Source organism: Bubalus bubalis, chromosome 16 (assembly GCF_019923935.1).
Source record: "Bubalus bubalis isolate 160015118507 breed Murrah chromosome 16, NDDB_SH_1, whole genome shotgun sequence".
Taxonomy (NCBI): Eukaryota; Metazoa; Chordata; class Mammalia; order Artiodactyla; family Bovidae; genus Bubalus; species Bubalus bubalis.
In genome coordinates, this window is record NC_059172.1 from 5,786,246 (window position 1) to 5,799,364 (window position 13,119).

A 13,119-nucleotide genomic window follows, 5' to 3' on the forward strand; every position below is an offset into this window, starting at 1 on the left:
TTTCTACACTTGAAACAAATGCAACCAAAGGAGATAAGAAGGTACACATTTTATTACAACTAAAATGATTTTCCTAAAACTCCAGATGTTATTTAAAATGAATATTGTCATACACTGCTGCTTTACTTCTATTAAGCCATTGTTTCAGTTTCTTTAATACTGAACTATTATTTTATTTCCATCTTTTACCTATTCTTGTATCTATAACTGTATCTATAGATAACTATGCTTCTAACCATAGCTACGTTCACGGGCACAAGTGAGCTGCATAATCGTTATCTCCTTGCACTATTTTTTCTTCTGCAACTCTACTTATCTTATAAGGCCAACTTCAAGGGTAGTCCCTTGTGATGCATTTCTCACTCTTCTATCATTATACCTGAGATTGAATTAATCCCCTTCTGTTTTATACTTCCCCAATACCCTATAAACTCTAATTTATTCTTCAGCACATTACATCACCAAAGGAGATCCACTTTCTACTCATGTGTTAGTTCTCCAGTTCAGTTCAGTTCAGTTCAGTCGCTCAGTCATGTCCGAATTTTTGCAACCCCATGGACTGCAACAGGCCAGGCTTCCCTGTCCATCATCAACTCCCGGAATTTACCCAAACTCATGTCCATTGAGTCAGCGAAGACATCCAACCATCTCATCCTCTACCGTCCTCTTCTCCTCCTGCCCTCAATCCCTCCCAGCATCAGGGTCTTTTCCAATGAGTCAACTCTTTGCATAAGGTGGCCAAAGTACTGGAGTTTCAGCTTCAGCATCAGTCCTTCCAATGAACACTCAGGACTGATCTCCTTTAGGATGGACTGGTTGGATCTCCTTGCAGTCCAAGGGACTCTCAAGAGTCTTCTCCAACACCACAGTTCAAAAGCATCAATTCTTCACCACTCAGCTTTCTTTATAGTCCAACACTCACATCTATAAGGGACTACTGGAAAAACCATAGCCTTGACTAGATGGACCTTTGTTGACAAAGTAATGTCTCTGTTTTTGAATATGCTATCTAGGTTGGTCATAACTTTCCTTCCAAGGAGAAAGCATCTTTAAATTTCATGGCTGCAGTCACCATCTGCAGTGATTTTGAACCCCCAAAAATAGTCAGTCACTGTTTCCACGGATTCCCCATCGATTTGCCATGAAGAGATGGGACTGAATGCCATGATCTTCGTTTTCTGAATGTTGAGCTTTAAGCCAACTTTTTCACTCTCCTCTTTCACTTTCATCAAGAAGCTCTTTAGTTCCTCTTCACTTTCTGCCATAAGGGTGGTATCATCTACATATCTGAGGTTATTGATATTTCTCCCGGCAATCTTGGTTCCAGCTTGTGCTTCACCCAGCCCAAGGTTTCTAATGATATAGCCTGCACATAAGTTAAATAAGCAGGGTGACAATATACAGGCTTGGCATACTCCTTTTTCTATTTGGAACCAGTCTGTTGTTCCATGTCCAGTCCTAACTGTTGCTTCCTGACCTGCATACAGGTTTCTCAAGAGGAAGGTCAGGTGGTCTGCTATTCCCATCGCTTGAAACATTTTCCACAGTTTATTGTGGTCCACAGAGTCAAATGCTCTGGCATAGTCAATAAAGCAGAAATAGATGTTTTTTTGAAACTCTCTTGCTTTTACGATGATCCCACAGATGTTGGCAATTCGATCTCTGGTTCCTCTGTCTTTTCTAAAACCAGTTTGAAAATCTGAAAATTCATGGTTCATGTATTGCTGAAGCCTGGCTTGGAGAATTTTGAGCATTACTTTGCTAGTGTGTGAGATGTGTGCAATTGTGTGACAGTTTGAACAGTCTTTGATATTGCCTCTTTGGGACTGGAATGAAAACTGACCTTTTTCAGGCCTATAGCCACTGCTGTTTTCCATATTTGCTGACATATTGAGTGCATCTTTTTCACAGCATCATCCTTTAGGATTTGAAATAGCTCAGCCTGGAATCTATCACCTACATTAGCTTTGTTCATAGTGATGATAGTGATACCTCCTGAGGCCTGCTTGACTTCACACTACAGGTTGTTTGACTCCAGGCGAGTGATGATACCATAGTGGTTATCTGGGGCATTAAGGTCTTTTTTGTATAGTTCGTCTGTGTATTCTTGCCACCTCTTCCTAATATCTTCTGCTTTGTTAGGTCCATACCATTTCTGTCCTTTATTTAGCCCGTCTTTTCATGAACTGCTTCCTGGGTATCGCCAATTTGCTTGAGGAATTCTCTAGTCTTTCCTAGTCTATTGTTTTCCTCTATTTCTTTTCACTGATCACTTGGGGTTGCTTTCTTATCTTTCCTTGCTATTCTTCTGAACTCTGTATTCAGATGAATATATCTTTCCTTTTCTCCTTTGCCTTTCACGTGTCTTCTTTTCTCAGCTATTTGTAAGATCTCCTCAGACAACCATTTTGCCTTTTTGTGTTTCTTCTTGGGGATGATTTTGATCACTGCCTCCAGTACAATGTTATGAATACTCATCCATAGTTCTCCAGGCACTCTACCTATCGATTTATTCCCTTGAATCTATTAACCTCCATGCTGCATGCTATATTACCACTCTGCCCTATCCTTGGTTAACATACTGCTTTCATTACCTACTAATATTTCTGTTGCCACCCCTAGACTTCAAACATTTTTGAAGGATGTGATACCCATAGCTATTAAGGTCCCTGGAGATACTAATTGAAGGGCAAATATGTGCTGAATAATTTAAGGAAAGTGCAGTGTTCGTTTAATTCAATGACTGTACAACAAATCTTGGCATTTATCTCTCAGGTAATTTTGCATTCATTGAAGATATAACTTTATCCCTAGAAACTGAAACTCTGTAGGGAGATGATATGGCATAAGGGATTCTCTTGTTTAAAAAATATAGGAAAGAAAACAGAATTGAAGTAGTTTTATATAGATCATAGGCGCTGAATACTTAGTATATGCCAGCATTAGGCTTATCACTTTACACGTATTAGCTTAATTAATCCTCACAAGACCATGGGCCATTAGTACTATTGTCTCCATTTTTTAGATTGAAAACTGAGGTTAGTAGAGGTTAATTAATTTCTCTGGGAGAGATAACTAATGAATTGTGAGGCTGGGATTCAAATATATATATTTAATATCAAACAGTTTAGGAAAGAAATGTGACGAGTTTACATATTATTACATAGCCTCTGGAGGTTTGTGACATTGTACAGGAGACAGAAATTAAGACCATCTGCAAGAAAAAGAAATGGAAAAAAGCAAAATGATTGTCTGAGGAGGCCTAACAAATAGCTGTGAAAAGAAGGGAATGGAAAAGCAAAGGAGCAAAGGAAAGATATACCCATTTGAATGCAGACTTCCAAAGAATAGCAAGGAGAGATAAGAAAGCCTTCCTCAGCGATCAATGCAAAGAAATAGAGGAAAACAATAGACTGGGAAAGACTACAGATCTCTTCAAGAAAATTAGAGATACCAAGGGAACATTTCATGCAAATATGGGCTTGATAAAGGACAGAAATGGTATGGACCTAACAGAGGCAGACGATATTAATAAAATGTCGCAAGAATACACAGAAGAACTGTACAAAAAAGATCTTCATGACCCAGATAATCATGAAGGTGTGATCTCTCACACTCTCCTAGAGCCAGACATCCTGGAATGTGAAGTCAAGTGGCCCTTAGGAAGTATCACTACAAACAAAGCTAGTGGAGGTGGTGGAATTCCAGTTGAGCTATTTCAAATTCTAAAAGATGATGCCGTGAAAGTGCAGCACTCAATATGTCAGCAAATTTGGAAAACTCAGCAGTGGCCACAGAACTGGAAAAGGTCAGTTTTCATTCCAATCCCAAAGAAAGGCAATGCCAAAGAATGCTCAAACTACCGCAAAATTGCACTCGTCTCACAGGTAAAGTAATGCTCAAAATTCTGCAAGCCAGGCTTCAGCAATATGTGAACCATGAACTCCCAGATGTTCAAGCTGGTTTTAGAAAAGGCAGAGGAGTCAGACATCAGATTGCCAACATCCACTGGATCATCAAAAAAGCAAGAGAGTTCCAGAAAAAAACATCTATTTCTGCTTTATTGACTATGCCAAAGCCTTTGATTGCATGTGTCACAATAAACTGTGGAAAACTCTGAAGGAGATGGGAATACCAGACCACCTGACCTGCCTCTTGAGACACCTGTATGCAGGTCAGGAGACAACAGTTAGTGGCGGGGTCCAGCCCCAGCTGATCCAGGGTATTAGAAGGAGACACGGCGTAGGCGAGGGTCAGGGAACAACTGCTTAATTAAACGTTAATTAAGGATATAAAGAGTAATAGAATGAGGATAGCTCAGTAGGAAAATTCAGTGGAGAAAAGAGGCTGAGTAGCTTGGTTTATGCGGGGGACCAATAAAACTTCAAGACAAGAAGCTTGCACCACTTACATAGGCCGCAGGCATCCTTCCGTTCTCCCGAAGGAGAGGAGACACTGAGGCCTCCCCCGTCGGATCTTAGAAGCCCAGGCATAATTAGTAAGCATGGTGGGTTCCGCGCTCCAGATGGAGACTCAGCCAGAGTGAGAGAAAGAGCGACATGGGGAGACCAGTCTTTCGAGGAACTTATCCCAATTCTTTATTTTCCATGGTCTACTTTTATACACTGAGATGTTATGCAAAAGTCACGTGGGGTCAGCAGTCCTGACTTTTATCAAAGTCAGGTGCTTCATACAAATGTATACAGAGGTCTTAGGGGTGTTACATCATCTTCTGGCCGGGGGGCCTGCTGACAATTTATGACCCTCTCCTTGTGACAGCGGTCAGTCAACCAGGACACTTATTTCTCCAGGGGTGATTATTCTTAAAACAGACGCCACCCAAATAAAGTTACATTCCTATAGGGTGAGGGTATAGTGGGTTTTAGTTAAGGAAAGAATTTACTTAGCCTAAGGTCTAACGTGATTTATATCAAAGGTTAATACTTATTTCTTCTATATATTCATTAATGTGTATTAAGGGCAGGGGATATGGAGACTTAGCAACAAACATTGGCTCAACAAATGAAAAACCCTTTACCAATACAATTTCTAATCAGCCCACTATACTTATACTAATGGTTTTCTAACTTCTCTAAAGAACCTGTTTTTAGAAGGTTTAAAGCATCTCGTGCCTCTCACGGTTGGGAGGCTGTGAACAATCACATGTGGCCGGACAAGCCTGTCAGGCAGGCTAGAGAACCTTCAGAGGAGTTTGTAGGTTGAAACATTCCTATCACACCCAGGAATTACTATTAACTGGAGCTCTAAGTTAACTCCTTCTCCGAAAGAGGTGGTGGGGGAGAGCCCCCCGTAAAGTCAGAGGTGTAGGTGAGAGCACAAAGTAGTAAAGTAGGCAGGCTCTGGTTATGGGGGTAGATGCTCGAGGATTTCCAGGGGGACTCCTGAGGCTCGATCCCACCTTTGCATATGTCGAGCCTCCTTCCTCATGACCTTTGCCATGGGTGGAGTGCCTCACGCCGGCCCCCAACAAGTTAGAAATGGACATGGAAAAACAGACTGGTTCCAAATAGGAAAAGGAGTACATCAAGGCTGTATATTGTCACCCTGCTTATTTAACTTATATGCAGAGTACATCATGAGAAACACTGGGCTGGAAGAAGCACAAGCTGGAATCAAGATTGCCTGGAGAAATATCAATAACCTCAGATATGCAGATGACACCACTCTTATGGCAGAAAGTGAAGAGGAACTAAAAATCCTCTTGATGAAAGTGAAAGGGAAGAGTGAAAAAGTTGGCTTAAAGCTCAACATTCAGAAAACGAAGATCATGGCATTTGGTCCCATCACTTCATGGGAAATAGATGGGAAAACAGTGGAAACAGTGTCAGACTTTATTTTTTTGGGCTCCAAAATCACTGCAGATGGTGATTGAAGCCATGAAATTAAAGACACTTACTCCTTGGAAGGAAAGTTATGACCAACCTAGGTAGCGTATTCAAAAGCAGAGACATTACTTTGCCAACAAAGTATCTAGTCAAGGCTATGGTTTTTCCAGGAGTCATGTATGGATGTGAGATTTGGACTGTAAAGAAAGCTGAGCGCCAAGGAATTGATGCTTTTGAACTGTGATGTTGGAGAAGACTCTTGAGAGTCCCTTGGACTGCAAGGAGATCCAACCAGTCCATTCTGAAGATCAGTCTTGGATGTTCTTTGGAAGAAATGATGCTAGAGCTTAAACTCCAGTACTTTGGCCACCTCATGAGAAGAGTTGACTCATTGGAAAAGACTCTGATGCTGGGAGGGATTGGGGGCAGGAAGAAAAGGGGATGACAGAAGATGAGATGGATGGATGGCATGACCGACTCGATGGACGTGAGTTTGAGTGAACTCTGGGAGATGGTGATGGACAGGGAGGCCTGGCACGCTGCAATTCATGGGGTCGCAAAGAGTCAGACATGACTGGGTGACTGAACTGAACTGTGTTCTCTTTATTAAATTAAATTCTTTCCTTTAAATTCTCTTCTGCTAATGAGTATAATTTTGTTTTGCCTCCAGAGTTTGACATCCATTCACCATGCTGTCTACCTCTCTGCCCTACCGTTGACTAACACACTCTGCTTTCATTACTTATATTTCTAGTGTCACTGCTAGAATTCAAATCTTTGTGAGCAGAGGTGTCATTTCCATAGCTAGCACAGTCCCTGGAGATAACAGTTATGAACCAATATGACCTAAATGCTAAAAGGACTGTGCAATGTGTATTTATTGAGAACTGTAAAACAACTCTTAGTTTTCCCACTCTCGGGTAAATCTGCATTTCATTGAATACATAATCTCAGCCCCCAAGATGAAAGTCTACAGAGAGAGGATTTGGGATTATGACAAACTTGTTTCAAAGTCACAGGAAGAAAACAAAAGGGGAGTAATTAGTTATAGATAACAGGCATTGAGTAATTAATATGTGCCAGCCTTAGGCTTAACAGCTACACACATATTAGCTCAGTTAAACTAACAAATGGTATAGGTTCTTAGTATTAGTACCTTCATGTTACAGATAGGAGACTGAAACAAGTAGAGGTTAATTAACTTTCCCTGGAACTTACAGTTAATACATTGTTAGGATGGGATCAAACAGATTATTAGTCAATGATATTGTATTGCTTTGAATAGAAATGCGGCAAGTTCACACAGTGCTGCACATTCTCTGGGTATAAAGGCATTCAGTTATCAATTAATCCATTCATTCATCCATCCACATAGTTGTCAAATATTCAGAGAAAATCTTCTGTTTGCCACTGTGTGGTCAATGGAGAAAGTGTAAGAAAAAGACAAAGATGGTTTTTGTCCTTCAAATGTTTCTGTTTCATGGTAGGAGGCATGAGGCATAGAAACTGTACAGTCAGATTCTAAATAAAAATTGAATAAAAATTATGTTGGAAAGTGGAAGGGAGTAGATCTTTCACTACTGAAAGAACTGTAATGCAAAGATCATAGTGATAGTTTATTAACTCAAGTGATATTTATTCAGAATATTTCTATTCTAGATTTTGTGATAAATTCTGACTTTAAATTAGTGAGCAAAGCTAGACAAGGACCTTGGACCTGGCCCTCATGACACTGAGAAGACTGGGGATAATATAATCATGAGTCAATCACAATGATAATATTAAAAATACAGTTTTTAAATTTCTATGAATTAAAGGTATATGATATTGTGAGAATATATTCTAATAGGATACTACTTTAAGAGATCAGCAAAGAGGCACTGAAAATACAAAAGCATAAATATAACTAAATCCCAAAAAACACTGAAACTGAATATTAGAAAATGAAAAAGATAGTATCTTACCCACAAAGAAATAACAAATAATCTGGTAATACATCCATCTGCATAGCCAAAAAAAAATAAGCCAGAATGTAAGATATTTTAAATACTGAAAGCAAGTATCTGTCTTTCTACATTCATACCCAAATAAATTCTCCTCTGAGAATGGACAAGTGATATTCTCAGATAAGTGGATAGAGAGGGACTCTCACTGAAAGAACTGATTAAGCATATATATCACACAGAAGAAAACTAAACCATAAATGAAGAGTGGGTGCCGTATAATAGTGAAAGAAAAATTGACAAATGGCATGAAAGTTAAAGGAACATGAACATTGAATCACCATTTAATATAACTGTAATCATATACAATAAAGATAATATTTAAAGTTCATTAATAAATAATTTACTATTGATGATTTATTCTATACCTGCAAATGACAGTTTATAAGTTAGAAGCAGGATGAATTCATAATTAAAATATTGTATATCCCTTTTATTATTTAATAACAAAGTAGATGAACTGATTAATGAAGACTAAGTTAAGACAAGTATGCATACACAATTTAAGGGAACTTACTAATAATAGAAAATAGAATGTGTCATAGTCAAACAAGGATTAAAAAGGAAAGAAAGTTGCAAAATATGATTTAATTCACAGAAGGTAAAGAGGAGAAAAAGCATAAAGAAGTTTGTGAAAAGCACAAACTAAGTTGTTAGAAATATTCAAAAGTGTAAATATCCACAATAAAATAAGAAATAATGATCAAAAGGACTCTGGGCCTGAAAATAAAAAAGTAAAAATAAACATACTGGATATAACCAACTAAAAACAAAAAAATAAACAGCCAAATATATGAGAATATCAGACAAATCAGACGTTTAGACTTTCTACATCATAGAAGGGATAGAAAGTATAAGTGATAAAAGGAATAATACCAGTTCAGTAGTTGATAAGACCTAATAATATAGTCTCAATAGTTTTAAAAACTACAAAAGAAAATAGGCAAGTCCAGATCATCGTTCTCCATTTTCATGTCTGAAAATTCAAACATCTGTAAGGACACTGAAGATCTGATAAAAGAAAATTCACTGGATAGACTTAATAGGACCCTGCTCTGCTCAGTTCCCACCTCTTCTAAGCATGTTTCAGTGTCATAGTCTTTCCCCAAGATATGCTTCAGGAGGAGATGCCAAAGATGAGCCCTAGTGTCCATGGCATGGAGAGGTGATGGATCTGAGTTTCTGAAACAATGAAATAAAAGGACCTGCTGTTATAGCACAGGGAGGACCGTTCAATATTCTACAATAATCTAAATGAGTAAACAATTTGAAAAATATAGATACATGTATAGTTATAACTGAGTCACTTTGCTGTACACCTGAAACTCACACAAAATTGTTAATCCACTATGCTCCAAGATAAAATAAAAATTAAAAAAAAGAAAAACGTGGCATTGTGTGATATATTAATTGCTAGTTATCCTGACACTGGTAGTCTATGTTGCTTTATATTTTGGATGTATGCTGGAAATTGTTCATAACAAAACAAAACAAAAAATGAAATCTCAAAACTAGTTTTGTGATTGGGATATAGATAGATTAAAATACTTAAAATATATAATGAAAATATTCTGTAGGATATTTAGGATTTACTTCAACAATCTTATGAATGAGGATTTTATTGGACCAATACTATTAGCTAAAGATATATCTTGGAGTAATAACCTGAGATTCCTAAAGATTTTCATTTCTATATAATTTGAATAAAAAATACAAAAAATAAAACAATCCAACAAGCAAGTTCACATATTTGGTGACTATGGGTAATGTACATAGAATAATCTGTCTTTTGTTAATTTTACAAAGCAATGGCAATGCTGTTTGGTCTTGTGTCTTAATATATGTGTGGTATTATTTTAATATACTGAGTTAAATCTAACAATTTGATAACATTCTTCCAAGTCTCATAGGTGAATTATAAAAGGAAAAGAATAGTCAATAGGCAAAATGATTTGTTAATTTAAAGTGCTCACTGATTGATCAGAGAATATGGATATGTTACATACCCATGACCAAGATGTCTATGCTATTTGGCAAATAACTTCTCTTGAATTGCTCTTCTTATTGTTTTTTAAACATTTCCTCCACCAGTGGATCTTACAAAACCAGTTCTGAAACCTGCGTTTCCTGAGTCGCCTGCACTGCAAGGATACTTTACCACTGAGCCACTGGAAAAGCCTCTATAGCAGTTCTAAAAATTATAAATCACTATGCTGAACACCAGGCTTCCCTGGTGGCTCAGATGCTAAAGAATCTGCCTGAAATGTGGGAGACCTGGGTTTGATCTCTAAGTTGGGGAGATACCCTAGAGAGGCATGTCAACCCACTTGAGTATTCTTGCCCAGAGAATCCCCATGGACAGAGGAGCCTGGCAGGCTACAGTCCATGGTATCACAAAGAGTCGGACATGACTGAGTGAGTTTCAAATGTTGTATACCTGAAACTTAAAATTACAAATCAGTTATAAATCTTTTTTTTTTTTTTTAATCAACTCGATTGACTTAACAGAACCAAGTTCTGCTCAACTCTCATCTCTTCTGAGTTTTCCAGCATCATGAGCTTCCCCAACTTGTATGTCCTGGGGGAGACGCCGAAGTTGAGCAGTCAGATCCATGAAATGGAGATTTGTGTGAATTTTAAACAAGTGTCATTGTGTGAAAACTTAATGATGATTAGTTATGCTTCGAAAAGTGCTCTTTATATCATTCACTGTTTTTGTCTGTGAGCTGTTAACAGTGCATAATTTAAAAAAAAAAAAAAAAAGAAGAAGAAGAGAAAGCCCAATATAAGTTAGTGCTGGAGCCATATTGGTTAAAAAAAAAATTAAAAGAAATAATTTTAAAAAATCTAAAGGAAATTTGGCATTTCTGTCAAACATTTAATCAATGAGGATTCAGTTAGTATAGTTCTTAAGTAATGATTTAAGATACCCAAAGATCTTGGATATATAACGTGAACAAAAGAAAATACCAACAAACCAAAGAAAAAACTTTCCTCCTTATATGATTGACAAGTTTTGGAAAATAATTTGGAAAATATTAAACCCCTCAAATCAAACAAATTGGCATTGTCTTAGCCTTTTATAACTTTCTACCTTTATGAATACTGTGCACAGAATTATCTGTCCTTTACTAATATTACAAAAATAGCAATGCTGTCTGGTCTTGTCATTGAATTTCCATGTGGTATTCCTTTTAAATACACTGAAATGACACAAACTAATGATATGACAGATTCTTCCACATTTCATAAGTGAATTGCAAACGGAAAAAATAAGTCAATGACAAAAAGTGACTTATTAATTTAAAATTCTCTCTAATCGGTCAGAAAATACAAATATATTACATACCTCTGGCCAAATGTGTACCTAATTAAACAAAAATTTTTGCTTGAATTACTCTCCTTATTGCTTTTTTAACATCTTTGTTCCGAAGGCTGTAGATCAAAGGGTTAAGCATAGGACTCAGAAAGATATAAAAAACAGCTGCAGTTTTGGTCTGTTCTACAGATGCCTCAGAAGGCGGCCTCAGATACATCCAGAACAGTGTGCCATAAAACATAGTGACAACTGTCAGATGAGACCCACAGGTGGAGAAGGCCTTGTGCCTCCCTTCTGGAGAATGCATTTGCAGGATGGCTGTAAAGATGAAAGCGTAGGAAATGAGGATGATGGTGAGAGAAAACACGAGGTTGGAACCAGCCACCACGAACATGGCAGTTTCATTGACATGAGTGTCTGAGCAGGCCAGGACTAGGAGAGGTGGGTCTGCACAATAAAAGTGGTTGATTTCATTGGGTCCACAGAAGGAGAGGCGGAGCATCAGGATGGTCTGTGCAAGACCGTTTGCAAAGCCATAAGTATAAGATGTAGCAACGAGAGAGAGGCAGACACCTCGGGACATTTTGCTGCCATATAACAAGGGTTTGCAGATGGCCGTGTAGCGGTCATAAGCCATTGCTGTGAGCATATAGCTATCTGTGAGCCCCAAGGAAATGAAAAAGTCAAACTGTATAAAGCAACCAAGGAAGGAAATAGTTTTTCTCTTGGATAAAAGATTGACCAGCATCTGAGGAGTGACGTTGGTGGCATAACAGAGATCTACAAAGGAGAGGTGGCTGAGGAAGAAGTACATTGGAGTCTGAAGCTTTGAGTCAGTTCTGATTAATAAAATCATGCTCATATTGCCGAAGACTGTGATCAGGTAGATGACTAGGAAGACCACAAAAAGGACAGGCTGCAACTCAACTCGATCTGTCAGTCCCAGGAGGATAAACTCTGTCACTTCTGTGTAATTTTCCCTTAACATTGTGTTTGCTCAGCTTCCAATGATGTCTAAAGTAAATGAAATGAAAATGCATTTGTTTTTTATCATTTTCCATTACTCACATCATCAATGCCTACTTCTTTCAAACTTCTAAATACATATTGCATAAAAAAGTTACATAGGGGACTTTCTAGGTGATCCAGCAGTTAAAACTTCATTTTGCAATGCAGGGAACGAGGATTTGAACCCCTTTTAGGGAGCTATGATCCCACATGCCTCATGGCCAAAAAAACAAAACATAAAACAGAAGCAATATTATAAGAAATTCAGTAGTCTTTAAAAATGTTCCACATCAAATTTTTCTTTAAATATCCAGAAATAACCTAGTAATCATGCACTAGATGCTTCAATATTTAACTTAATATAGAACACAATTACATAGTTTCAAATGCTTTTCTGCAAGTCTTTTCATAGTTGAGAAGCTTAGATCTTTTCTACAAATCGTTATCATGAATAGGTCACTTACAATCCCTTTAAATATTGCTTTTCTTTAAAACTATGATTCTTCCCAAATCTTCCCACCCTCTCCCTCTCCCACAGAGTCCATAAGACTGTTCTATACATCAGTGGGAAGATTTGGGAGAATGGCATTGAAACATGTAAAATATCATGTATGAAACGAGTTGCCAGTCCAGGTTCGATGCACGATACTGGATGCTTGGGGCTGGTGCACTGGGACGACCCAGAGGGATGGTATGGGGAGGGAGGAGGGTTCAGGATGGGGAACACATGTATACCTGTGGCGGATTCATTTTGATATTTGGCAAAACTAATACAATTATGTAAAGTTTTAAAATAAAATTAAAAAAAAAAGACAACATAGAAAAAAAAAAAAAAACTATGATTCTTTGTTTTCAGGATGATTTTGATGTGGTGTCTAAAGTGTCAGTAATTGAAATTCATTTTGTTTCCCCCACAGGTGAACCATTTAGGGAAATGGAACAG

General features: G+C 37.8%; 1 protein-coding gene across 1 annotated transcript; it reads right to left on the bottom strand.

The window, feature by feature from the left end:
- Window positions 1-11,220: 11,220 nt before the first annotated feature.
- LOC112577658 (olfactory receptor 1030-like) lies at window positions 11,221-12,156 on the bottom strand. Its single transcript, XM_025266430.3, has one exon. It carries the CDS (start codon window positions 12,154-12,156, stop codon window positions 11,221-11,223), a length of 936 nt encoding a protein of 311 aa, XP_025122215.3.
- Between the last annotated feature and the right edge of the window lie 963 nt (window positions 12,157-13,119).